The 27,685-nt window shown below is 34.7% G+C and overlaps 1 protein-coding gene across 3 annotated transcripts in view; it reads left to right on the forward strand.

The window, feature by feature from the left end:
- TFDP2 (transcription factor Dp-2) overlaps positions 1-27,685 on the forward strand; it is a 165,625-nt gene that overhangs the window by 34,265 nt on the left and 103,675 nt on the right. For all 3 annotated transcript variants that reach the window (XM_051983346.1, XM_051983348.1, XM_051983349.1), the window contains exon 3: positions 8,209-8,275. In XM_051983346.1, the coding sequence (XP_051839306.1) occupies positions 8,209-8,275 (67 nt within the window). The remainder of the gene's footprint in view (positions 1-8,208; positions 8,276-27,685) is intronic.

The following is a 27,685-nucleotide window of genomic DNA, read 5'->3' on the forward strand; positions in this document are numbered from 1 at the left end:
TATAATGATACAGCCTTCTCTTTGCTTAGAAAAATCACCTTTGGCATGTACCCTTGATCCTATCCTTCCCTCCTTCCCCAGCGGATTGTCAATTTTTTGACCCACCATTAATCTTTAGTCTTTCCTAGCTCATATTTTTTTCCTTAATTTATTCAGATGTAGCATTGCATCCTCTCAGTTTATCATCCTGTGTTTCTTCTCCTTATCTCAACCAGACTCCTTGGAAAAAGTTGTCTCCATTTGATGCCTTTATTGCCTTTCTTCTCATTCATTCCTCAGCTTTTTTTAGTTTGACTTTGTTTCATTACTCCACTGAAACTGCTTTCGCTCAGAAAACTGAAGTTTTATTTGATGAACCTGCTGATTTTTTCTCTAAGTCTCTTCTGAACCTAGCTGTTGCTTTCAACACTTATTGACTACCCTCTTCTGTCTTAACCATTTCTTCTCTGATAGCTCATCATACATAATTCATCTCTTTGTTATGGGCTATTCTTGTGGGCCTGGATCCTTTTTTCCTTCAGTCCTTTTATTGTCACTCTTGGTGACCTAATCAGCTTCCTTAGTTTTAATTACCATATTTATGCAGATGACTCTCAGATCTGTCTCCTGTGAGCTTCAGTCCTATACCAAAAACTTCCTGTTGGACATTTCAAACTGGGATGACCCAGAGACACTTCAAACTCATCATGTCCAAAATAGGAATGATTATCTTTCCAGCCAAAAACCACCCTTCTTCCAAACCTATTTCTCTTGAAAGCAAAAGCACTGTAATTTAGAATCCCTTTAAATTCATGAATTTGTGTTATTCTCAACTCCCCATTCTCCCTATATAACTGAGAATATATATCCAAGCAGATGCTTCATTCAATCAATCAACACACTTTTATTAAGTGTCTAATGTGTTATAAGTCCTGTAGTAGGCCTTGAAATACAAGTACAAGGAGTGAGGCAGGAATTCAAAAGAAATTTACTCCTAAGTGGGAGAGACAACAAGTATGTATATATAGCATAAATATAAGTAATATATATACATAAGATATTCACACATACCTAAATATACTAAGTAAATACAAGATAGGGAATAAGAGGGCTATTAGTTGGAAGAATTAAAAAAGCCAAATGCAGAATACGGTACCTGACCTGCATCTTTGATGAAGAGAGGGATTCTTTGAGGCTCACTGTACATGGGGTCAGCTAGTGCAAAGCTGCAGATATGAGATAGATTATTTTAAGTAAGAAACAGTTCAGCCAGGTCATAGAAGGTTGGAGGGTACAGGTAAGTGTGATATTCATTGATGCTATAAAGATAGGTTTGGGTCTGGTTAGGAAGAGTAATACAAACTAGACAGAAATAGAAACTATTTTAGTGGCAGTTGGAATCTACTGGTAAGAATTTCATGAGTAGTGAACTAGTTCGGTCAGATCTGAACATAAGGAAAATTAGGAATCCTGTATGTAATTTGCTTTTGATACTTTATTTGCATGCTGTCTCCTTTACTAGACTATAAGGTCCTTAAGGACAGGGACTGCTTTTGCCTCTTTTTGAATCCCATTGCTTAGCACAGTGCATGGCATATAGTAGGCACTTTGTTGGTAAAGGAGTGAAGGAGAAGAAAAGGATAGAAGGCACCTGAGGTATGGGATTTGTGTGGAAGAGGAGAAAAAGAGGTCACAGCAAATGTAGTAGTAAGGTATTTAATAATTGGTTAATTACTTTTATTTGGAATTGCACCATAATTTTTGGTTCCTAAGGATGTAGAGAAGGCTACGATTTTTTTAATGTCGTTTTGAGTGATAGCGCAGCTAGCGGTAAATAAGGCAAATGGTCTCTCTCTCTCTTTTTTTTTTTTTTTTGTAACAGATGAAGCAAGTTATTTGAGAATGGGGGGCTAGGGAAGCCATGGAGGTTTGAGGAGGGCTGAAAACATTTGGGAGCTGCTATAGAAAATGGGATAATGAGTTAACAAAAGAGATATAATAGGATTACCTAGCAAAAGTGAGGGCCCAATTGATATTAGGTAATAAAAGTTTGGGGTAGACCAAATCAGAAGGCTGCATGATTTTCTCCATTTTCATTCAGCCACATGTGTATAGGAGTGAAGGTGATAAAAAGGAAGAGTCATCTAAAGTTGAGGCTTGACTGGGAGTAATCAGTGATACAGAGTCAAAAGTAGAGGAGGGGTAAGTTGGGAGAAGGAAGAGAAAGTGTAGGGGCTTGGCCTGGGAGCAAATCAAGAGTTAAGGGATTGGAAGTCATAGTGTGACTATGTAAGTAATGGTTACATGAGGGAAGGCAGAGCAGGGGGAGGTGAAAAGCCAGGAAAGGATGGTGGTCAGAGAAGGGGATTTCTGAATTCTGGAACATGGAGGTGGTACATTTTTTGGGGGGCTGGAAAGGCCAAAGGTCTTTGCGGCTAAATTGGGGTAGAGAATTAGATAATAGCAAGTGAGTAGTAGATTGAAGAACTGAATGATAGGATATTTGAGAAAAAAATCAGTATGTATATTAAAATCCCTAATATGAGGGCAGGAGTTGGAAAGGAGAAAAAAATTGTAAGCCAAGTATCAAAGTCATGAAGGAAGGATTTGGGTGTCTGTAAATAATGGCTACTAGACTTTTGATTGGATAGCAGATATAACTAGCATGAACTTCAAAGCAAGAAAGGTTATTGAGTGGTGTAGGAGTCAGGAAGAGCTATTCTTTGCCCTAATCAAGGCTTTATTATTTCTGTTTCTTTCAGTCCATTGCCTATTTTCTCACTTTCTTCTTCCTTTTCCAAATCTCAATTCAGTTAGTTATCCATTTCAGCTTTACACCGTCACATCTCCACAGTAATTTTGTATACTTGGTACAGCTGGTATAATGATTATTCCCATTCTATTGATGAAAAAACTGAGGCTCATTGCAGTCAAATATTTTGCCCAAAGTCACACAGCCAGCAAGAATCAGAGTTATGACTTGAAACTGGTTATAATTTTGTGTTCCATCATATTGTTGCCACTATAGATACACATGTATATGAATACAAATAAACATATGTACACATATAAACGTATGGTCATTTTAATTTAGGAAATATATAAGTTATATATATGGGAAATTATATAAATGTGTGTGTATATGCAATCTATATTGCTATTTTAATTTAAGAAAGGAAGAAAACAAGCATTTATTAAGCATACTTTGTGTGCCAGGGACTGTGCTAAGCACTTTATAAATATTATCTTTTTGATCCTTACAACAACCTTGGAGGGGTAGGTACTATTATTACCCTCATTTTTATAGTTGAGGAAACTGAGGCAGACAGGTTAAGTGCCTTGCTCAGGATCACGCAGCTGAAAGGTGTCAGAGACCAGTTTTGAACCCAAATCATTCTGACAACTGACCTAGCATTCTACCCACTGTTCTACCCAGCTGCAAAGATTTTGGTAATGATTTCACATTTAAATAGAAATTGTTTTATTCATTGTTCATATAACAAAAAAGCCCATGGGTTTTGTTATCAGAATATACTAGTATGACAGGCATAAGAATAATCTACATGATTGTCTTTATTTCTCTTGGGATATAATTTGATGGTGATTTAATAATGCAGGTGTACAACTGAATTTTTTTTCAGATTCATACATTTCTTAACTGCAAATGTCAGGCATTCAGTAGAGCAGATGTTTAGATATAACAGTAACAACACAACTGTAAACTATCTGTTTTAAATCTGTGGTTTTGGTTGAGGTTTTACAGTTGATCATTTTATATAAACAAAAGGTATAGGCTGATTTTTTTTCAGTTTAGAATATGATGATTTACTAAGTGTTCATTTTATATTAGGCCTATATTCAAGTCATAATCCTTGTCTTTATCTTTCCCCTTTATCCCAGGAGGACTATTTGAGGGATGAGATTTTCCGTTCCTTCTTAACTTTTTTGAAAGAGTGAACATATAGATAATAGGGGAGCTCAGACAGTTTGGAGTTCTCTTTTCAAAATGTCAGTTGTGGTTGAGCCTCTGCATTATTGCATACAGTGTTCTAATAAGTTCTCTACTTGATTGTTTTGGTCCTGTTCTAATAAGTGATATTCTTAAACTCTGAAGAAAGTTTTTATTAGGATTAGGGGGTTATTTGAATGGTGTGGGATATTTGAGTCTACACATATGGTACTAATTAAAAGAATGAATGGAAGACTTTTGCAGAGATCTTACAAGCTTAAATCTTGATGAAGAAAATCATTTAAAAGTGGTAGGGGGGTAAATAGAAAGAGCACGAACAACAAAACTAAAACTTCTCTTACTGTGGTCTCAGATCTCTAATTGGCCATTAGCTTGGTTTTCTACCAGTGCTACAAACTCAGAATGTTAAAAACTGAACTAATTTTATCTGCCTTCCCAAACTGTCTCTTCTTTTCACTTCTCTGTTTTGTTGCTGGTGCCATTAGGGCTCCTTGTAGACATCCAGGCTTGTGTGCTTGGACTCTTTCCCTTTCCTTTACTTCCCATATGGAACTAATTGACAGAGCTTGTTAATTTTACTGCCTTCTTCCTTTTCCTAATGCTATCACCACCAAATCCAGACCTTCATTATCTATTGCCTGAATGAAATAGCTTCCTTGCTGGTGTCCCTGAATTTGTCCTCTTCCTCTATCTCATTCTGGCTCTTCCTCTATTCCCCATCTGGCTCTTAGAAAAATTTTCCAAAAGGCCAAGTCTAACGATGGCATTCTTCTTCATTTTTTTCCCCTTGAAGCAACTGGGATTAAATGACTTGCCCAGGCTAACACAGCTAGGAAATGGTAAGTGTCTGAGATCATATTTGAACTCAGGTCCTCCTGACTTAGGAGCTGGTACTCTATCCACTGCGCCACCTAGCTGTAGGCATTTTTCTCTGTAAAAATCATCAGTGCCTTCCTGTCATTTGTAGAAGAAAATGCAAACATTTCAGCCTGACAATTAATGGCCTTCAGGGTTTGATTCCACTTCCCTTTCTGGCCTTATTTCACATTACTCCTCCACATATCCTCTTCATGAAATTAGACTATTTTAATTATTCTCTGAACTTGGCATTTTTCTCTGAACTTGGCATTTTTTCCCACACTAATGTATTCATTCAAGCTACCTTCTGTGCTTGGATTGCATTCCCCTTTCCTTTTCTATCAAAATCCTTTTCTTTCTTAGGGCTGACCTGGGGGACTACCTCCTGTTTTAAGCCTCCCTTAATCTCTAGTTGAACGTATTCTCTTTCCTCCAATTTTCCTAAAGCATTTTTTTTGGCCTTGCTCTTTTGCCCTTCTCATATGTTAATTTTATTACAGTTTCCTGAAAATATGTCATAGTCCCTTTAATTTGAAGAAAACTCCTTGAGGCTAAGCAATGTCATATTTCTCCCCTATTTCTTTATTGCCCAAGAAAAATGCCTTGCCTTTTTGTTGTTTTGGGGGAGAGAGGGGAAGGGATGGATTTGTGATTCCATTTATGTGGAAAACTTCCAGTGAGGAAACTGTTTTACCAATGCAAGATTATGACTGCTCTGAACCTCATAGTTTTAGAAAGTTGGCTGAGATCCTAGGAAGTTAAGTTACTTGCCCTGAATTAGATATCCTTGTATGTTGGATATAGGGCTTGAACTCATACCTTCCTGTGGCAGAGAGTCACACTGTCATGGCATATACTGTCATGTTATCTCTTATCTTGCACATAGTAGGTACCTTATAAATTGTGTATAACCTCAATATTTACTTATATTAGGACAAGGAGTATCAGTTGTATCAATTAACACAAACATTTAAAAAATAATTATATAATTTTTCCTACCTGTGTAAATGTACTTTAAATACAAGCGATTCCAAGCAAATATTTTAATTTTACTTTGAAATTAAAATTAAAATTATGTCTCTAGCATATGCAAATATACTTTCTCAGTTGATATAACTTAGTCTGCATGGGTTTCTTAAATTCTGATCCTTCTATGATAGATCAGCATAAAAGTTTATTTTGTAGAATTTCAAATCTTGATTTACAAGTGAGAAAAATGAAGTCCAGAGAGAGGAATTGCTTTATACAAAATGATACAGCTATTTATTGATGGATTTTCCCCAAATGTCTTTTTTAATAGTATTTTTTTCAATTATATGTAATGATAATTTTAGCATTCATTTTTACAAAATTTAGAATTCCATATTTTTATCCCTTTCTTTCTTCCCCTTTTCCTCATACAGTAAGCAATTTGATATAGGTTAACAATGTATAATCATGTAAAATATATTTCCATTTTAGTCATAGTTGTATGAGAAGAAATAAAATAAAGGAAAAAAACACAAAAAATAAAGAAAATGAAAATAGTTAATCAATTCTTTCTCTGTATACAATGTTCTTTTGGTTTTAAATATTTCATTTTTTATTAGTTCATATAAAGCTTTCTAGGTTTTTCTGAAATCTATCTGTTCATCATTTCTTAGTACACAATAGTATTTCATTACATTCATATATCACAGCTCATTCAGCCATCCCCAACTGATAGACATCTCCTAAATTTCCAATTTTTTTGCCACTACAAAAAGAATCTCTATAAATATTATACATGTAGGTCTTTTTTCCATTTTTGGTATCTCTTTGGGATACAGACTTAGTAGAACTATTATGGTGGTCCTTGAGCATAGTTCCAAATTGCTCTCCAGAATGGTTGGATCAGTTCAGAATTCCAACAGTGCATTAGTGTCCCCGTTTTCCTGCATCCTCTCCAACATTTATCATTTTTCTTTCCTAAGTGTCCTTTAAACCTTTGTTACCATAACTCCTTTGTTCATTTTGACATTATTTGCTTTAGCCTCCAAGTAGTGGAGTAAGTTCTTTTGAAATAAAGATTTTAATTATCTCTTTCTTCAAGGAAATGTGAACCCACAGTTACAAAAATCAACTTATGCTTTGCAGCAGACTAAGATAAAATGTTCTCCATGCCCAACAATTGAGTAGGGGGTCACTGAACTTTATTCACCATATTAAAAAAAAAAAAACCACCATTTATTGTAACTGATAACTCCCCATATGGATGGTATGGTTCTGCCTGGTGGAGGGACCTGTATTTTCTTGGAGTTAATTGTTAGGCCAAAATTAGCATAAACAGCAGAGAATTGATCCATACTTTGTTGCCTCTCTACTTCAGGGGCTGCATTGAGTGCACAGTCATTTGTAAACAAAAACATGCACCAATATTCTTTCCCTTTGTTTTTTGGCTTGTAGCTTTTTCAAATTGAAGACCTTACATGGAACAATAATGAAGCATGGGGTAGAATAGAAAAATAGTTTTCATTCTTCCTAGTTATACTTTTATAAAGGGATTTCATTAGTTCATTGATTTATAATGAATTCCCAGAATATGATAACTTTTTTTCAGTATATGTTCTAGAACATATTCTAAATGTGTGTGTGAGGGTATGCTTATATTCTCCTATTTTAAAATCAGCTGCAATACAGTTCCTTTCACTAGTATAGAACTGAAAATCATTAGTGCCACATCTAATATAAACATATTTAATTAATAAACTGCTAGTTTCATAGCTTTAGTAAAGCTATCTCCATTCATTGTTATAAATATTGAATTTTCTTTTTTTGCTTTTAGGAAATTATGATCACTTTTGTTGACTATTTTTTCCCTATATAGCTTTGTGATATAGGTTGTCCCCTTTGGATAACCCTTTAAATGATAAGAAGATTTCTCAAAGGTGACTATGGATAGGAAATATATTGCCTTTAAGCATTGTAATTTTTATCTGCTCCGTTTGGCTTATGGTATCATAATATGCTTAAGAAAAGTTTTTCCATAATAAAGGGAAAAAAGCAAAAATCAGGTGAATTCATGATGGCAAAGATTCGGTGCCTGTAGGCAACTTTGTATCTCCTAGATTTTACAAGTTTCTTACTGAGGGAACCATCAGCAATTTCTATTGATTTGAAACCAGAGTTCATAAAATTGTATTTACATTTTCTTCAACAATCCTCACCATTATATATAAATGGAAACCATTATTTCTCTTGATTGAATGGTAATCCTGTACCCACAGTTGATTTAATTTACCTTTTTAAAAAAATACCCTTCTCAATTAATAGTTTGTAGCAGTGTATCAAATGATGGAAGATATAAAGCAGTTTTTAAAAACATAGGTACTATCATTTATCATATTTTAAACAGAATTTTCTTTTTAAAATATTTTATTTAGGTTAGTCTGACTTCTACAGATGGGGAACTCAAAGGATTTATAGATCAGAACCTGAGTCCAACAAAAGGTAAGGATAAGTAAAACAAAATGTTTTAATTTTTATGAAAAGAGCTAGACCATGCCAATTTAGTATATGATACAGCATTAATTTGAATTCTTTTATATGTAATTTGTCATGTAGCGCAGCAAATGTGTATCTGCTAATAACCTATAAAAGCAAAAATCAGGTGAATTCATGATGGCAAAGATTCAGTGCCTGTAGGCAACTTTGTATCTCCTAGATTTTACAAGTTTCTTACTGAGGGAACCATCAGCAATTTCTATTGATTTGAAACCAGAGTTCATAAAATTGTATTTACATTTTCTTCAACAATCCTCACCATTATATATAAACGGAAACCATTATTTCTCTTGATTGAATGGTAATCCTGTACCCACAGTTGATTTAATTTACCTTTTTTAAAAAATACCCTTCTCAATTAATAGTTTCTTAGACTTCCTTGATCCACTCCTATTCATTCCTATCAAATTTTTTTCTCAAATACAAACTATGTACCTGATCCAAGGAAGTTTGAATTAGTTCTTATCACTTCTCTTTGACAAAGTAGGACTGTGAACTTCCCTTTGAATAACTCACTAGCATCATTGAATCATAGTAGAAGGGGGACAGAAAGGAGATAAGCATTTATAAAGTGCTTTCTTTGTACCAAGCATTGTGCTAAATGCATTGCATGTATTATCTGATTTGATCCTCATCATATGCGGTGGGTGCTATTATCATCTCCACTTTCTAGACAAAGAAACTGAGACAAGCAGAGGTGCTGTCTGGCCCTTATGCAACTAATAAGGGTCTGAAATTGTATTTGAACTTAAGTCTTCCTCCCTCTAGGCCCAGCGCACTATCCACTTTGCTATCAACTATATCTAGTTTAGTTTTAAAGCTAAGGTGACCAATGGAGGTCTTATGAATTTTGAGATAAAGAAACAGAAATGTTGTGACTTGTTCTAAGATCATTTAGGAATTAGCTACAGGAGGAATTTGAACTCAAGTCCTTTAACTCCAAGTAATCTGTTCTTTCCACTTAATCATTTCTGCTTTGCATAGTCCCTTACTAATTGGAATGACTCAGACTACAGAAATTGGACACTGAAGATTTTTCTGTTCTGCTTTGGAATTTTATTATTAAGCATACAATTTTTGTTAGGACAGCTGTGGTAGTCTGGTGCCTGAAGGTCTATTCATGCTCATAAATTGTTCCATTTTCTACAAATCTTTTAATATGAATTATACATATTTGCCTTGGTGGAAATGTTGAAGGTGGTTTTAATTCTTTAAAATTGCACTTCAAATTTATTATGCCCTCAGTGAACCCATATGTGTTTCTGTTAAAAAACCCTATTTCTATTTTAGGATGTAAATTGAACTTTTATATAAATTCCTAAGGGAAACCGACTTTTGTAGTCGTCATAAATTAGAAAATTTATTCTCTCAATGGCATTTTTTGCTCCACTAAAGAAAAGGATGCTTAGGATGTGTTTGCTTATTCAACAAGGAATTCACCAATGAAGTAATGTGGATGGTTGGTGTAACAACTTAAAGCATATACTGTCACCAAATCCCCAGAGCAAATCCCCTAAACAGCAGCATTTCATTATGGCCTGTGAAAGAATACCGCACCTTCCCAAGAAGGGTGGTAATGATGTTTGGATAAAGCACCTCAGGTAGAGAACTAAAATGATGTTTCCATACAAATATGTGTTAAGTATTTTTAAAAATATAAGAAAAATGTAAACAAGCTGCCTTAAAAATATAAATAAGTATTGTGGTACTATGAAAGAAGGATTGATAATAACATAATGACCATAGTACACTATGGTCATGGATATTGGAAATCTAGTTGTATAGTCCAGCAGTATGAGTGGGTGATATCCAGAAAATAAGATGATGAAGACAATTGCTTAATGAAGAAAATGTGTAGAATAGTGTTCTTAGTTCATAGTGTTCTTTTTCCTATAAAAGTTTGCCTTTAGATGTCTTTGTTATTATTAAGTGACTATGTATCCTTTATCACCTCACTAAGGCCCTAAAGTAGCTTTATTGTAGCTTTGATTTCCAAAGTAAGGGCTCAGACCTGATTCTAAAGGAGTAAATATTTTGGAGAGAGAGAAAATAAGTTGCAATCTCCTCTATTGTATTAGCCAATTTTGGGCCTTGTCTCTGACAACATATCTACCATTATCCCCTGATAGTCTCTTCTGACCTCTCCCTCTGAGGATCATTCTCTAGTCTGCAGTTACAGTCTCACTCACCACCTGAGTACTGATGGCAGCTGCTGCACAGATGCAGTTGGGAAAATTACTTCTTCCCACAGGCACCCCCCACGGAAGTCTCCCAGTACCCCCATATCATGTGGTGATGGTAGCAGATGGCCTCCAGAGGGAGGGCTTTGAGCTCTTGATGAGGCACCTCCCCTTTCTCATGTTGGGTTGGACAGTCTCATCAGATGAGCAAGGGTGGACAGGTTGTGATCTACTTCTCAGCTCTCATTACATTCTTTCTTTGGTTTTTGATTTTTTGAAAACAACTTTATTTTAAATACCAAATAATAGCATACCTATATGCTATGTTGAATAAAAAATAGTATTATACATGGAACTGTGACTCTTTTATGTACATCTTGCTTTTTCTTGTAAGCATGTGATAAATTCAGCATGTAAATTTAAAATTGCTGTTTGCTTATTTCTTTCTGACCTTCCTTTTGTTCTTTCTGTGCATTATAAAATACTTCAATGATTTTCCTTTTTTAAAATTAATTAACCTATTGCTATATCCCTTTTCCTTCCTAGTTGGAAAAAAGAAAGAAAAAGAAAACCTTTATAAGAAATATACATCATCAAGCAAAACCAATGCCCTCCCCTAAAATGTCAGCATCTTACTCTCTTTTGATTTAACCTTTCTCAGATTTCCTTGTGTGTAAAGTAATTATGATAATAGTACTTATAAATTAGGTAACAAATATAGGACTTTCCAAATCTAGAGACACTATATAAATGCTAGCTATTATTAATATTATACTAGGTGAGACTTGATATGGAGTTAGGAAGACATACATTCAAATGTGCCTCAGATACTTAACTTGCTGTGTGATACTGAGCAGTTCACTTAATCTCCCTTTGCCTCAGTTTCCTCAGCTATATAAATGGAGATAATAATAGCACCTACTTCTCAGAGTTGTTCTAAAGATCAAGTGAGATAATATTTGTAAAAGAGTAAGCATAGTGTCTGACACATAATAGGCACTATATGAAAGGTATCTATTATTGTTTTTTGTTGTTATTATTAACTTGTTCTACTGGTTTTGTTTACTTCATTATATTAGTTCATAGCACTCTTTCCAGAGTTCTCTGAAATTGTACTTTTCATTTTTTTCTTGCTACAAAAATATTACATTAAGTTTATTAGTGTAATTTGTTCAGCCATTCCCTGATTGATGAGTATTCCCTTAGTTTGCAGTTCTGAGTTACATTAGAACAGGTATACACATTATATACATTTTTCTTTTCCTTTAATATCTTTAGAATATTGGCATAGTGGTGCTATAGTCACACTTTAATGACTTTGACTATAATTCCAAATATTTTTCAGAATTACTAGATCAATCCACAGCACAACCAATAGTGAACCAATGTGCTTGTCCTATCTCCCCATCTAAAATTGGTCGTTTTCCTTATTGCCAATAGTCATCATTGCCAATCTAACTGGTTTGAGATGGAACCTCAGAGTTGCTTTAATTTTGATTTCTATAATTATTAGTAATTTGTAACATTTTCCTATTGAGAACTGTTTTCATAGTTCTTAAATTTTAGGGAATGAATTTTGTTCTTCTAGATTTGAATCCAGTCAGTCAGTAAGCATCAATTAAGTGTTTACGTGTGTCAGATACTGTTCTGTGTGCTGAGGATATAAAGAAAGACAAAAACCAGACCCTGCTCTCAAAGGAGTTCCTTATGTGTCTTGGGAATGGTAGACTAGAAATTTCCCCCACATAATAGTGTCTCTTCTAATTTTAATTACAATAAATTTGGTTAAAAACTTTTTATTTGTATAAGCAGAATTACCCATTTTATTTTTTAATTCTGTCCATCCTTTGGTCAAGAACTCATAGCTGTGATATATATTTCCTTCTTTGCTTCTCTCATTTATTTTGTAATTTTTGGTAGTTGTCATGTATCCATGTGACACATATCTTGGTATATGGTGTAATATTTTGACTAATTTCTGCTAGATTTTTCTAGTTTTCATAGCAGTTTTTGTCTCTTCGTTATATTATTCCTCACTAAAGGTGTTCTGAATTTTTCTATTTGTTTCAATGACATTCATCTTTTGAGCCACCTAGATTTTCACACCTTTGGTGTAATCTTCAACTTCTCACTCTAATCCAACATTTTGAATCAGTTTCCAAATATTATTGTTCCTCTAAAGAATTTTATATTTATCCCTTTGTTTACTTATGCACCTGCCACTCTAGTTCAGGTCCTCATCATCTTTAAAAAAAATTTCTTTTTGCAAGTTTTCCTCTTTGGTTCCCTTTTTTAAGTCTTTTACTCTCTCCAGTCAATTCTCTACACAACTGCTGAGGTGATTTTTCTAAAATGCAATGTCTGACCATGTTTTTTCACCACTAAAACCTTAATCCTAAAGTAAAAATTGCATTGGCTCTCTATTGGCCCTAAGATCAAATACTTTTTTTTTTACCTTATTTTTTTATTTTGGAGGTGCAGATCTTAACCTTTCTTTGTCTGTTTACCCTGTAAAACTTATTCTAGCCCATCCAAAACAGAAATAAGGGTGGGGTCTTATCAGTCACTGCACTAGGTTGTAGTTCCCTCTATCTGAGGGATATTTATTATAGTCACAGTTAATTTGAGTGGGTATGCTGAAGGTGGTAGGAGGAATTTTCCCATTGAGATCTTTACAATTGCTACTGGATATACTCAAATCATGTTTAGGTTATAACTGCCATGGAAAGTCAACCGTGGATTCACAAGTGGGAAAGTTTGGGAACTTGAAATCAGAAAGGAGGTGGTGAGATAGGGAAATGTTAGAAGCTAAATAAAAGCATAATTATATTGGAGACAACTCTAACAGGGATTTCTCCATGGAAAAGGTAAGATACGACCCATTTCTGTACCCTTTTCTTAGTTGTTCATTTACTTCTCAAGGTCAAATCAGGGACTCCCACCAAGTTCTATACTACACTGGTCTCTAGTATAGAGATTGGCAATGTGGACCCCCTCAATTTATGCTGATGTTCTTTTCTTCCTAAAAATATGGGATTTAATTTCTTTCATTACTTGGAGCATCCTCTCTCTGTTGTCTTTTTTTCCTCCCTAGTCATGTGACTCTTTATAATCCCATTTGGAGTTTTCTTGGTAGAGATATTGGAATTGTTTGCTATTTCCTTCTTCAGCTCAGGAATTGAGGCAAAGACATTGTTAGTGACTTGTTCAGGGTTACACATGTAGTAAATGTCTGAGCTCAGATTTGAACTCATGAAGAAAGGTCTTCTTGATTCCAAACCTCTATCCCCTTCACCACTTGGCTGTACTTTTGTGTACTAATGTAATCTCTTCTTTTGGTACTCTAATGGGTTTTGATTTTTTGATGGTACTTTTTCCAAATGATCTCAGTTCATTGAGTGATCTCTCCCTTCTGTGAATTCTAGTAGCTTTTATTGCCCATATAGTCACTCATTTGATAATTTATATATGCTACTTTATATTGTTTATTTTTTTTAATACAAGCTTTTTGAGATGAATGTTGTACCATACCTTTTCAGTCTCCATCATCTAGCACACCAATGCAGTTTTCTGGCACTCAATAATTGTTCATAATGGTAAAACTGTTGTATTTCATGATGGACAAGTTAGAAGAAAATAACATTAAATTAGTAAGTAAATATAATCTTTTTTTTTTTTTTTTTAAGAGAGCTCTACTTAGTTAAACCTTCCTTTATGCCAGGAACTGGGCTTTTAGCATTGGGGAATTAAAAAAAAAAAAAAAAAAAAAAAGACAAATCCTGACCTCAAACAGCTCACATTCTAATGGCAAGACAACAAGCAAACAAATATATAAAACAAGTTTATATATAGGATAAATAGGAAATAATTAAGGGAAGGAAAGACTAGGATAAAGAGGGATTGGAAAGATCTTCCTATAAAGCTTCTTAAACATGGGGTCATGACCCCATGTGTGGTTCATGGGGGGGGGGGTGTCATGAAAAATTTGGCATAGTAAAAGGTATCAAATATTCTGTCAACATTTAATTCTTTATGTAAAAATAAACAAGCATATATATTTCATTAGTATGCAAATTTGCTTTTGTCTTTAACCAATGGTTAAATTATATGTGTACTAAAGAATTGTTTGAAAATTTCATTGTGATTTATTATTAGTAAATGTTTGATTTATGAATCTATATATCTGGGGATGTATAAAAATTTCTCAGATGAAAAGGAGTTGTGAGTGGAAAAAACTTTAAGAAGCCCTGCTATAGAAGATAGAATTTTAGTTGGGACTTAAAAGAAGTCAGAGAAGTTGGTTTGAAGAATTGAAGAGGGAAAAGTATTCTAGGCATGGGATCAGAGGAGATGTCCAGAGCTGACAAATGGAGTGTCTTGTTTCTGGAACAATCAGGAACAATCTATATCTAGAAGAAATGAAGCAAGAGATTAAAAAAAGAAAGAAAGAAAAAGCCATTGATGAAAGAAGTGAAAGGAAAATAAATACCTTGGTAGACAAAGTGGCACTTTGCCCAAATAACTTTGTGAAAGTTAGACCAAACCACATAGATATCAGTGACTCCATGAGTCATCAAGAAATAATAGAACAAAGTCATCACATTAAAAAAATAGAAATAATAATGATCACTATAATACCTAATATTTATATAGTGCTTGTTATATTCTAGTACTTTCAGAGTTCTATATTTATTTAAATAGGATTTCAGCTTTTGTCTTAGGCTAATCTAATGAATACTTTCTAATTTAATGTCATGCAGAATACCTTTGCATTTTATGTCTTAGCATTAGTTTTTCTTTTCCTTCACTCTATATGAAACAAATGGAAGTTTCTATTTAAAGAATAATATGCCTTAAAGAATGAGATTATAAATAAATTAGAAGAACATAGGATAGTTTATCTCTCAGACTTGTGGAGGAGGAAGAAATTTGTGACCAAAGATGAACTAGAGACCATTATTGATCACAAAATAGAAAATTTTGATTACAAACAAAACTAATGCAGACAAGATTAGAAGGGAAGTAACAAACTGGGAAAACATCTTCATAGTTAAAGGTTCTGATAAAGGCCTCATTTCTAAAATATATAGAGAATTGACTCTATAAGAAATCAAGCCATTCTCCAGTTGATAAATGGTCAAAGGATATGAACAGACAATTTTCAGATGATGAAATTGAAACTATCTCCACTCATATGAAAGTGTTCCAAATCATTATTGATCAGAGAAATGCAAATTAAGACAACTCTGAGATACCACAATACACCTGTTAGATTGGCTAAGATGACAGGAAAAAATAATGATGAATGTTGGAGGGGATGCAGGAAAACTGGGATACTGATGCATTGTTGGTGGAGTTGTGAATGAATCCAACCATTCTGGAGAGCAATCTGGAATTATGCCCCAAAAGTTATCAAACTGTGCATACCCTTTGATCCAGCAGTGCTACTACTGGGCTAATACCCCAAAGAGATACTAAAGAAGGGAAAGGGACCTGTATGTGCTAAAATGTTTGTGGCAGCCCTGTTTGTAGTGGCTAGAAACTGGAAATTGAATGGATGCCCATCAATTGGAGAATGGTTGGGTAAATTGTGGTATATGAATGTTATGGAATATTATTGTTCTGTAAGAAATGACCAGCAGGATGAATACAGAGAGGCCTGGAGAGACTTACATGAACTGATGCTAAGTGAAATGAGCAGAACCAGGAGATCATTATATATACTTCAACAACAATACTGTATGAGGATGTATTCTGATGGAAGTGGACTTCTTTGACAAAGAGATCTAACTCAGTTTCAATTGATCAATGATGAACAGAAGCAGCTACACCCAAAGAAAGAACATTGGGAAATGAATGTAAACTGTTTGCATTTTTGTTTTTGTTCCTGAGTTATTTCTACCTTCTGTATCTAGGATATACTATGACATATTTAACATGTATAGGACTGCTTGCCATATGGGGGAGGGGGCGGAGGGAGGGAGGGGAAAAATTGGAACAGAAGTGAGTGCAAGGGATAATGTTGTAAAAAATTATCTTGGCATGGGTTCTGTCAATAAAAAGTCATTAAAAAAATTATATGCCTATTCAAATATATTTGCTGTGGATACCACTTGATTTGATTTTGAATATGGCTTAATGTTTTTGGCCTATTTTTTTTTATTGGTTTCTAATCTATTTTTGTTTAGGGGATTTGATATAAAATTTTATATTCGTCAAACATAATTATTTAGGTTTGGCACTTTCAATGTGGGGTTGGTTTTAAGATCTTTAAAAATCTGTTTCTGGCCTGAAAAAGAGATCTCCTACTTCCATAATTAATTTTATCATTAGTTATACAAAAACACATTATTTTTTCTTATGAGTCTGGGGTCATGGTGTTTTTTTTTTTTTCAAAAATTACATATTTACAGTATTTTCCCAGTTACTTTAACTTCCAAATGAGGATGTTTATTGAAATTAAGCAGAAATGATCAAAATTCAGACCTTTTCCTGCTTGTTATCTTTAAATTATTGAAATTTGAATTTAAAAAGAATGTTTCTAAACAATATCTTGGTTACTCCATCTTTTAATCTTCCTGTTGGCTGTTTTTGCAATTTGGATTGTGGTTTAGTAGAATTACAAAATATCCATGCTCTCAGAAATCATTATGGTATGTTGACTGCAGATTTTGGACTTAGAAAAGCTGGGGTGATGCTTTACAATTGTTTAGATGAGGCAAATCGATTTTTCCTTTTTAATTGCTCCACTGTTTTATATTCTCCGGTATGGTGATTATTGTTAAATTGCTTCATTTTCAAGTGATTATCCTAAAGTTCAATTCTGACCATGCAAATCTGAAAAATGAGCTCTTCTCTCTAGCCTTACCTGCCTTTCCAATCTCATTCTCATTATCTGTCTCTGTCTCTCCTCTACTTCCTTTCTTCATTTTCTCCCTCCTTCCCTCCTACTTTACATATATACAACTTTGACCTCTTCTTACAGCCTTTGTTTCCTCTCTTTGTGCTTTTGTACTGACCAGTCCCCATCCCTAGAATGCTCTTCTTCACCTCTGTCATTTAGTATGTGTGCTAAGTACTATAAATACAAATAGAAGTAGAAAGAAAGACTTCTCCTAGCTTCAATGAACTTATTTTCTAAAGGGGTAAAAGATCACACATAAAAGGAAGTTGAAAGGGACTCAGAAGTATCTGGCATTGGGACATAGTAAAGAAAATGTGGAGTGCAGTGTGGTGATCTTCTTTTAAAATAAGTAGAATAGTTCTCTCTGGAGGTGAAGGTGGGTTTTTTGGGGAGGTTTTCTTGGAGGCAGTCTTAGTATCAGTTCAGATCAATAATTACCCCAAAACGCAGCCAGGTGATAAAAGTTCATAAAAGTTCTTTTATTATCTCCAATATAACCCAGTTAGCTTAGAGGCCTATCTCTCTGTTTGGTTCCAAGAGCTCCTGCCGTTTTGTCCTTTGCCTCTGCTCCCTTCAACCTCCAGCCAGCACAAAGATGAATTAATCTCTTGTCTCCTTCACTTGGGGCTCGGCTAGCTTTCTGGCGAGTCTTTCAGACCAGCTTGGTCTCAGTGGGGGAAGTGCAGGAGCCCAGCCACCACAGTGGTTGAGATGAAGATGAATCTGGTTGTGCCTCTGAGAGAGCCTTCTCAATCTTCAGTTCAGCTCTGACTCGTGGCTTCTTCTGATTTGATGCTCTTCTCTTCATGTAATTTGGCTGAATTCTGTCTGAGAGCCTCTGTCTGTTTCTTTTATACAAGAGAAAGGAATTGTGGGATACGAGAGAGGGGGATTATGGGTTTTCTCCCATAGTGCTCTCTGGCCCTAAGAGCGTCAAGGGAGCTGTGAATTCAAATATCTCATACTAAACCCTGAAATTTCCCAAACGTGTGAACTCCAATGAGTAAAGGTGCAAACACAAGCATTGTATCAATTAGTTCTACTTAGTACCTTGTTTCAGGTTCTGGCCCAAAACATCTTCTTGTAAGATCAGATCAATAATCTATCAACTCTAATGAGTTAGCAGTTTGTAAAGATTCCAACAGTGCAGCTTGGAGAGTGATGAGACCAAATAGAAATAGAATTTCTGAGAGAAGCCATCCAGTCTATTAGAGAAGACTACAAGCACAGAGGATATTCTAATGTGTGAATAAGACGTGAATAGTGAAAATTCAGCATGAAGAGCTGGAGCATGGTAGAAGAAGTCTACAATGTAGCCTAGAGAGGAATGAACCTTCTAGAATTTCTTATTTTCTGCAACACTGTGTTTAAGCAGAATCTAAATGAAGTCTTTTCTGATATGCCTCCCTTTATCTCACCCTCTTCCAGCTGTAGGGCTCACCTAAACAAAATTTACTTTGTATTTATTTAGTATATTTTGTATGAATTGTCCCTTCTGATAGAGTGTAAACTCTTGAGTACTGTGTCATTTTTGTTTTTTATCCCCAGGGCTTAGTACCTTGCCTGATAACATATTGAACTCTCGAATGCTTATTGATGAATTGATTGATTTCTAGACCTAGAAATAATGATACCTATTCTTTTTAGAGATCTTGAAGTGAACCACTCCCCTTATGAAAATGCCATAAACTGAATCTCCTCTTAGAGGAAATGGTACACACAATCTTGTGTTATTTCAACATTCATGTTTAGTAAGTCAGTTTGTAATCCTTTAGAAAGATTAGGACTGTTGAAGTAAAATTTCTTTTTCTTATGTAACTTCTTGTTTTAAGAATTTATTTAGGAATCTTTCCAACTTCTTATTGTCTACTAGTTTCTTACTGACCAGCTTTTATTCCTAGTCACGGTCCACACTTGAAGCCCAAGTAAGTTAAATGACTTGACCAAGATTACTTAGCAAGTTTTGCCCAAAATTCAATTCTGCTGAGTCCTAGTGCATTGTTCTTTCCATTACACAATATTTCCTGTTCGAAAACCCCAAAATTCCTGCACTGGATCATTTTACACAGGGTTGCTAAAGGAACACAGAAAAGTATGTATATTTTTCTGGTTTAATAAAAAGTTGATGATGTTGGAAGATATAATTCCCTAATAAGTATAGAATATTGGAATTTTGGAGTTGGAAGGGATCTCAATAACTATTAAGTTGAACCTGTACCCTTCCAAAGAATCCTCACTACGACATATTTGACAAGTGATTATTAAGTCTTTTAATTGAAGATTCTTGAAAAGGAAACCATTCCCTCCTAAGTTAGTCTGCTCTACTTAACGATAACACTATTTAGAAATTTTTTCAAACATCAGACATTATCTCTTTGCAACTATTCCTATGTCTATCCTCTGGACCAAACAAAACTGTCGTATTGTTATTAGTAGTACTTATTACTTATTAGTACTTAAAGACAAACATCACCTAGGAATCAATTAGGAATCTTTTCTAGGTTGATCATCCTCACTTCCTTTTACAAGTCTTCAAAGAGTATGGATAGTGAATTTGTTCACATTTCAAACTTGGTACTATTGTAGCTGATATCATGGGAGTCTATATGTTATTAGATATGGTTTATACTTTAGGAGATATACATTATGAAAGTGAAAGGCATTGATAACATGCATCCAGTAGTGGAATGGATTGCCTTTGAATGTAACAAGTTCCCTTTCATTGGAAGTCTTCAAGGGGACGATGAAAAAAAATTTTAATTTTTAATCTGTTTGTTTTTTACAGGTGAAAGGCTTCTACTTTCTACTTATGGTAAAGTTTTGGCTAGAAAATCCCTGAATCACTTTCACTTCTGAGAATTTATCATTCTGTGATTAAAAGAAAGATAAAGCATGAGGGTAAAGGTATTGGTTTGGCATCTGAGGGTCTGGTTAGATTTCTGGTTCTGCTATTCATTACGTTTGTGATCTAGAACAAACTATTAAATCTCTGTGGTATTCAGTTTCCTAATTTGTAAAATCTTTAAGTCCTATACTGTATGTGGCCCTCTAAAACCTCTTATAGTTTTAAACCTGTTGTTCTAAGTACAATGATCATTTTGTTGTATAGTGGAAGGACACTGAGTTTGGAGACCCAAGTGCCACATTTGAAGCCTGACCCTATCACCTACTTAGATGTGTGACTTGGGAAATTTCTTCTCTTGATGTCTCAGTTTTCTTATCTTTTAAATGAGGGAGTTGTATTTGATGGAGCACTACATTTCTTCTAACTCCATATCCCAGGTTAATCTAAAAATATTAATGCATTTTCTTGATTTTTCCTTTAAATTAAACCCCTTTCTACATTTTTGGTTTTCTTATTCCTTATTGCCCTCTGTTACTATGTGATCCAGTGTTGGACCTCCTTACTGTTCCTTGTACATGAGTCTTAATTAGTTCTGTGCGTTTTCATTGGTTATTCCCCTTACTTGAATTCTTTCTCTCCTCATCTTTGTTTCCTGTTTTTTCTGATTTTCTTAGGTCCCAAATAAAATCTTCCTTTCTGTAAGAAACCTTTCCCAATCCTCCTTAATACTAGTGCCTTCCTTCTGATATTATCTTTAAAATGGTATGTAGGTGTTAGAGAAGACTAGAACCTCTGCTGATGGGGCTTTTCAAGCCCAAAAACCTAAACCAGGTGAAAGATAGCTGATAGGCTTTAAAGCAGCTGGTGCATTAGGAGAGTAATTAGCCCCCAAGCATATTACGGCTTCTCCCAGAAGAATGGGTGGATGAGAATGGGTTGTTTCAACAGCCACGGAGGCAGCTGAAGTAGTTGCTGTGTAGTGCTTAGAGCTTCGTCAGACATCAGAGACTGATGGTCATCCATTGCATTTCCGGCTAAGACCAGTCATTTTTATTTTTGTCTTGCCACTAGGCTTCAATGAGTCTGGAAGAGAGGGAGGCAATTGATGACCTGGTGCAACTCTACCTTGCTTAAATTAAATTCATAAGCAAGTCAAGGCATCACCCATTAGGAATGTCCCTTTGAAAAAAGGAGTAACAACAGTTGTTGCATATTGTCTTTCCCATTATACTGTGAGCTCCTCCAGCATAGAGACTGTTTTATTTTGCTTTTGTTTTTGCCTTACTTTGTTTACCCAGTACCTAGCACTATGCTTAGCAACATAATAGATACTTATTGACTTGACTTAAATTATTTGTATTGTAGCTTTTGAAAGACATTTAGGAAACAAACTATAAACAACTTATATCTGACTTTGTTACCAATGCAACACATGTTGGAAGTATCTGAATCTCCAAGTATAATGATAATTCAGTTCAGGAATTCTTTGTTTATTCAGCCATATCAGTTAAAGTTGGAAAACCACTCCAGTATCTTTGCCATGAAAACCCCAAATGGTGTCACCAAGAGATGGCTATGACTAATTGATTAAACAACAACAAAGATCAGTTAAAGTAACATGGCTTTATAGGCAACATGAGGATTTCTTTAAAAAAGAAAAAAGACAAGATTGTTGGCATATATTTGTTTTCAGTATAGTGCTTGGATTACTAACAGAATTTGTAAAATTATCAACAGATATTTATTAATTACATTGACCAATATGTACTAATTTGATCCTGTTAGTTTTTCCTTTGTCATTTAGAGTATAAAAATAGATCTTACTAATAAGAGAGGAGGTATTTGATAAATTAATAGAGATTTTAGAAGAAAAAAAGCCACTAATAAGAGAACTTCAATTTTCCTAAAGTACCAATCTGACCCAATTATATCTCTACTCAGTGAACTCCATTATCCCCTATTGCCTTCACAATAAAATATATGTATTCCTGTTTGACATTTAGAACCCTTTGCTTTTTCAGTATTTCTCCATATTAGTCTCCTTCAAATACATGGTGATCCATCCAAACTGCCTTTCTTATTCTTCCTCATCATTAACATTCCATCTGCCATGTCCATTCCTTTGTACTAAATGTCACCCAAGCTTGGAGTATACTCCCTGCTTAGTTCTGTTTCTTAAACTCCCGAGTACCACTTTCTACATTAATCCTTTCCTTTTCTTCCAGATTCTAGTACTTTTCTCCCCCATTTCTTACACACACACACATTCATTCATTGACTAGACTGAAAGGTATTTGAGGCTGAGGACTCTCACTTTTTTTTCTTTTTGTTCTCAATGCCTAACCTATAGTAGGGACTTAACAAATACATATTGACTGATCAGTTTAAAATAATGATTAAGGTCATATCATGTACATAAGTCTAGTTCTTCTTGAAACATTTCGTGCATATGAGTATTTAAAAGGATCAAGATATAGAGAAATTTAGAGCTAGAAAAGGTATATAAATATCAGCAGTGAATAGAAAGCAAGCCTGAAATCAGGAAGACTTGAGTTCAAATGTGACCTCAGACACCAGCTGTATGACCTGGGGAAGTCAATTCACCCTGTTTGCCTCAGTTTTCTCATGTATAAAATGAGCTGGAAAAGGAAATGGCAAATTATTCCAGTATCTTTGCCAAGAAAACTGCACATGGTGGGCAGCTAGATGGTGTAGTGGATAGAGTACCAGTCCTGAAGTCAGGAGGACCTGACTTCAAATGTTGTCTGAGGCACTTAACACATCTCAGCTGTGACTCTAGGCAAGTCACAACCCCAATTGCCTCAGCAAAAAAATAGAAAGAAAAAAGAAAAGAAAACTGCACATGTGTCACAGGTAGTTAAACTGAAAATGACTGAACATCAACAATGACATACAAATTCTGTGCCCAAAATTAAGTAAAAGACTGAGATAAGTGTACTTACAGATAAATGTTATAGGACTTTGCTTTCAGTGATTAAAAGCTGTGATCTCTTGCAGAAAATGTGACCATAAGATGTTATATTAAATGTAGTTATAACATCTTTACCAGTGAAATTTATAGTATCAAGTTCAATTTCATAATTATTTTACACTATTAATTTTCCTAAGCTGTGAATGGAAAATCAGATAACATTTGAGCTAGGCTTGTCAAGTCTTTTAGGTGTTGGAATTAGAGAAAATGAGTCCTTAGAGAATAAGGGAAAAAAAAAATAAATACATCCTTACAAAATTTACTAGTAAATACCCTTTTTGATAATTTACAAAGATAAAGGCATGAGCATTCAAGGATACATTAAGAAAATGGACAGCGTGATTTTACATTGTTTGTGGAAGTGTGCCCAAGATATTCTGTTGACAGCAGCCTGAAGGGAATGAGAATTATGCATGGCTAGTCAAGGAGTGACCATTTCCTGGAGACTGCTTTCATTCTTCTGAACTGCTGAGTGCCAAGATATCAGCAAAGGTAGTTATTAAATGTAGTTATTAAAACAAGTGCAGAGCTTTGTGTCTTGCTGTTATATGTCTTTTTCTTTATAATTTTATTTTCCTATGTCTGTTTAAATTTCTTCCGCACTTGGGAAAACAGGGACACTGATACATTGTTGGTGGAATTGTGAACACATCCAGCCATTCTGGAGAGCAATTTGGAACTATGCTCAAAAAGTTATCAAACTGTGCATACTCTTTGATCCAGCAGTGTTTCTACTGGACTTATACCCAGTATACTAAAGAAGGGAACTAAAGAGATACTAAAGAAGGGAAAGGGACCTGTATGTGCCAAAATGTTTGTGGCAGCCCTGTTTGTAGTGGCTAGAAACTGGAAAATGAATGGATGCCCATCAATTGGAGAATGGTTGAGTAAATTGTGGTATATGAATGTTATGGAATATTATTGTTCTGTAAGAAATGACCAACAGGATGAATACAGACAGGACTGGCGAGACTTACATGAACTGATGCTAAGTGAAATGAGCAGAACCAGGAGATCATTATATACCGCAACAACGATACTGTTTGAGGATGTATTCTGATGGAAGTGGATCTCTTCAATAAAGAGAGCTAATTCAATTTCAATTGATCAAGGATGGACAGAAGCAGCTACACTCAAAGAAAGAACACTGGGAAATGAATATAAACTGCTTGCATTTCTGTTTTTCTTCTCCGGTTATTTCTACCTTCTGAATCCAATTCTCCCTGTGCAACAAGAGAACTGTTCGGTTCTGCACACATATATTGTATCTAGGATATACTGTAACCTATTTAACATATAAAGGACTGCTTGCCATCTGGGGGAGGGGGTAGAGGGAGGGAGGGGAAAAATCGGAACAGAAGTGAGTTCAAGGGATAAGGTTGTAAAAAATTACCCTGGCATAGGTTCTGTCAATGAAAAGTTAAAAAAATAAATAAATAAAAATAAATTTCTCCCACACTCTTGCAATATTTCCCCTTCTAACCAGATAGGTTGGCCAAAACCTACCATATTGTTCTATGTTCCTAGAAGATTATCGTTTTAGTGCTTCATAATTAGGTATAAAGTAAATTACACAAAGTCCTTCTTGTACTATATCCCTAACAGTTTCTTAGAAGAAAATATCTTACTTAAAAAGTTTAAAATAATTGAAGATTTTTATAGATTTCAAATTATTCAGGTATATAAGGCAAAAGTTGAAATTGGAACAATTTCTATCCCTAACAGTGTTTTGTGTTTAAACATACAAGCTATTTCTCCTATTGATCTCCAGACTAAACAGATTATTATTCAACTAAGAGAAAATACATAGAATTCATCCCTTCATCAATACTATCCTGATTCTAGAGCTTTTCTCCATAGTGTTAGATGTCATAGAAAATATGTATGATGCTCTGATTATAGAGCTTTTCTCCATAGTGTTAGATGCCATGAAAATATGTAGCATGTTAGGTTAACTTTCAAAAAGACATTCTTTATGTAAATCATAAACTGTATTTTGAAATAAAAGGGCTTTCTTAGTAGGATTTAGGAGTAACTCAGAAGTTGTCTGAGACATCCTTAGTTATTAGACTAAATTAAAGATAACATGCTTATCAGCATAACTAGCTAGGAATTAATATTCTTTCAGACTTCAAGGAAGGTTCATCTAGTCACAAGGGTAGGAAAAAAATTACCATTGACAATGCAAACATATATCCACTATATTTAAAGTAATTGAGGTAAAAAATAGATTGGCAAAGTCCTCATTATTACCCCTACCTCAAGTGCCAAATATTATGGTGACAAAAATAGTTTGACAAATGTTTAACTTTGTCTTTTATTATCTCAAATAAAATACTATTTGTTAGGTACTTGGCATAGTGCCTGGTACTTAGTAGATGCTGCTTAAATGCTTGTTCCCTCCCCTCCCCTTTCTCATATTGCTTTTTTCAAAACTATTCTGACGATTCTTCTGGAGAGAAAAGGAACTGAAATTTAAATAATTATTCTTTAGAGTAAAATGAAATATTGGTTAAGGAACAAACTTGATGTGAGAATGTTAAGAATGACAGTGTTTTTCCCTGGTGCTACACTCACTTCTATTTTATCAAACTCTCTTATTTAGAACTCTCTTAATTTAGAACTCTCTTAATAGTTCCTAATTTGATAAAACAATTGGTAAAGTAAAAATTTAGGTGGATTTCCAAGTGACATAAAGTTACAAAGACTAGATTTGAAAGAGTTTTGCCATCTGCCACATTTAAGCAAATCATATATCAATGAAATCACAGATCCATTTTAGGCATGGAGTATAGAGGATATCCCAGAAATCTTAGTACAATTTTAAACTTTGATAGCCCATTGATGTGAACCTTTAGAATGTGATCTTAGGCACTGCAGCTGGACAGTGATCTGTGCCCAGAATTCATAAGACCCTGGAATAGATCTCATCATAGTAAATTCCTTTCAGTGATTGCAAGCTGTGGTCTGCTGTAAAAGCCCATTTTTTTCAGTGAATAAGTATTTATGCCCACTATATGCCTGGCACTGTGCCAGATGCTGGGGATACAAGTACAAAGCATTAATCCTTATTCAAGGAGCTTCTATTATGATGGGGAGATAAGGACGTATAAAAATGTGTGCAGCATAAATAGAAAGTTAATACATGTGAAAGAAATTGTACTAAGTACTTACGCAGAAGGTAGTTTTGAAGGAAGGGTACTTGAAATTGGGGGATGAGAAAACATAATGTATAAGATGAGCACTGTCTTAAAGAGGATGCTGTGAGATAGGGGTAAAGAGGAAATGCCTTCCAGGCATGGAAGATAGCCTCTATAAAGAACTAGGGACAGGAGATTGGAGTATACTGTGTAAAGAACAAAGAGATGTCCCATGTTTAGATCACAAAGGATGAGAGTGGGAGTAATGTCTAATGAGTATGGAAGAGATATGTTGTTGCAAGAATGTATAAGGCTTAAAAAAAAAAGTTAGATTTATATTTTAACCTGGAGGCATATGAAATCTGCTAGAATTTCAGTTGAACAGGGAAATCACTTGGTCAGGTCTGTATTTAAGGAAAATTACCAGGCCAGCAAGATGTTGAATGTATTGGAGTAGAGAAAGACTTCAGTCTGGGAGACCTATTAGGAATCTCTAGCAGTAATCTAGGAAAGAACTGGGAAGGGCCTGATTTAAGGATGTGAAATAAATCATGACAGTATAAATGGAAAGATTTGGCAACTAATCAGTTACATGGGATGAGGAAGAGTGAGGAGTTAAAGATAATGTAAAGATTATGAACCTGTAAGACAGGAGGGATAGTGTGTCTTCAGCAGAAGTAAGAGAACGTGAAAGTGGATGGGGTTAGGGAGAAAGATAATGAGTTCACACTGAGTTTTAAGATACATCTGGGACATTTAGTTCAAAATGTACAATAGGTAATTAGTGATGTGTTACTGAAACTCAGTGGACACTGTAACTGGATCTCTAAATTAGGACTCATCTACATAAAAATGATGATGTACTCATGAAGGATACTGCAGTTACCAACAAATTGTAAAGAAAGAAGAGAATGATTGGGTCAGAACTTTAGGGAACACCCACATTTAAGGATATGAGATGGATGATGTACCCACAGAAAAAAACTGAGAAAGAGTGGTTAAAAAGATAAAGGTGAACCAAGAGGGAGTAGTTTCACAAAAACTCAGAGGCCATAGTATCCAAAAAAAGAGCATGGTCAGCAATGTTAAATGCCTTGGATAGATTGAAAAAGGTTAGACTGAGGAAAAAATCCTCAGATTAGGTTATTAAAAATCATTGATAACTTTGGAGAAAGTATTTTTAATTGAATGATAAAATTGGAGATGGAGGATTAAGGAGTGAGAAGTAGTGGTAGCAAACAAAGAGCTTTATCATGGAATTTGGCCAGGGAAGGGAAGAGAGACACCACTATTCT

This window comes from Antechinus flavipes, chromosome 3 (genome assembly GCF_016432865.1).
Source record: "Antechinus flavipes isolate AdamAnt ecotype Samford, QLD, Australia chromosome 3, AdamAnt_v2, whole genome shotgun sequence".
NCBI classification, from domain to species: domain Eukaryota; kingdom Metazoa; phylum Chordata; class Mammalia; order Dasyuromorphia; family Dasyuridae; genus Antechinus; species Antechinus flavipes.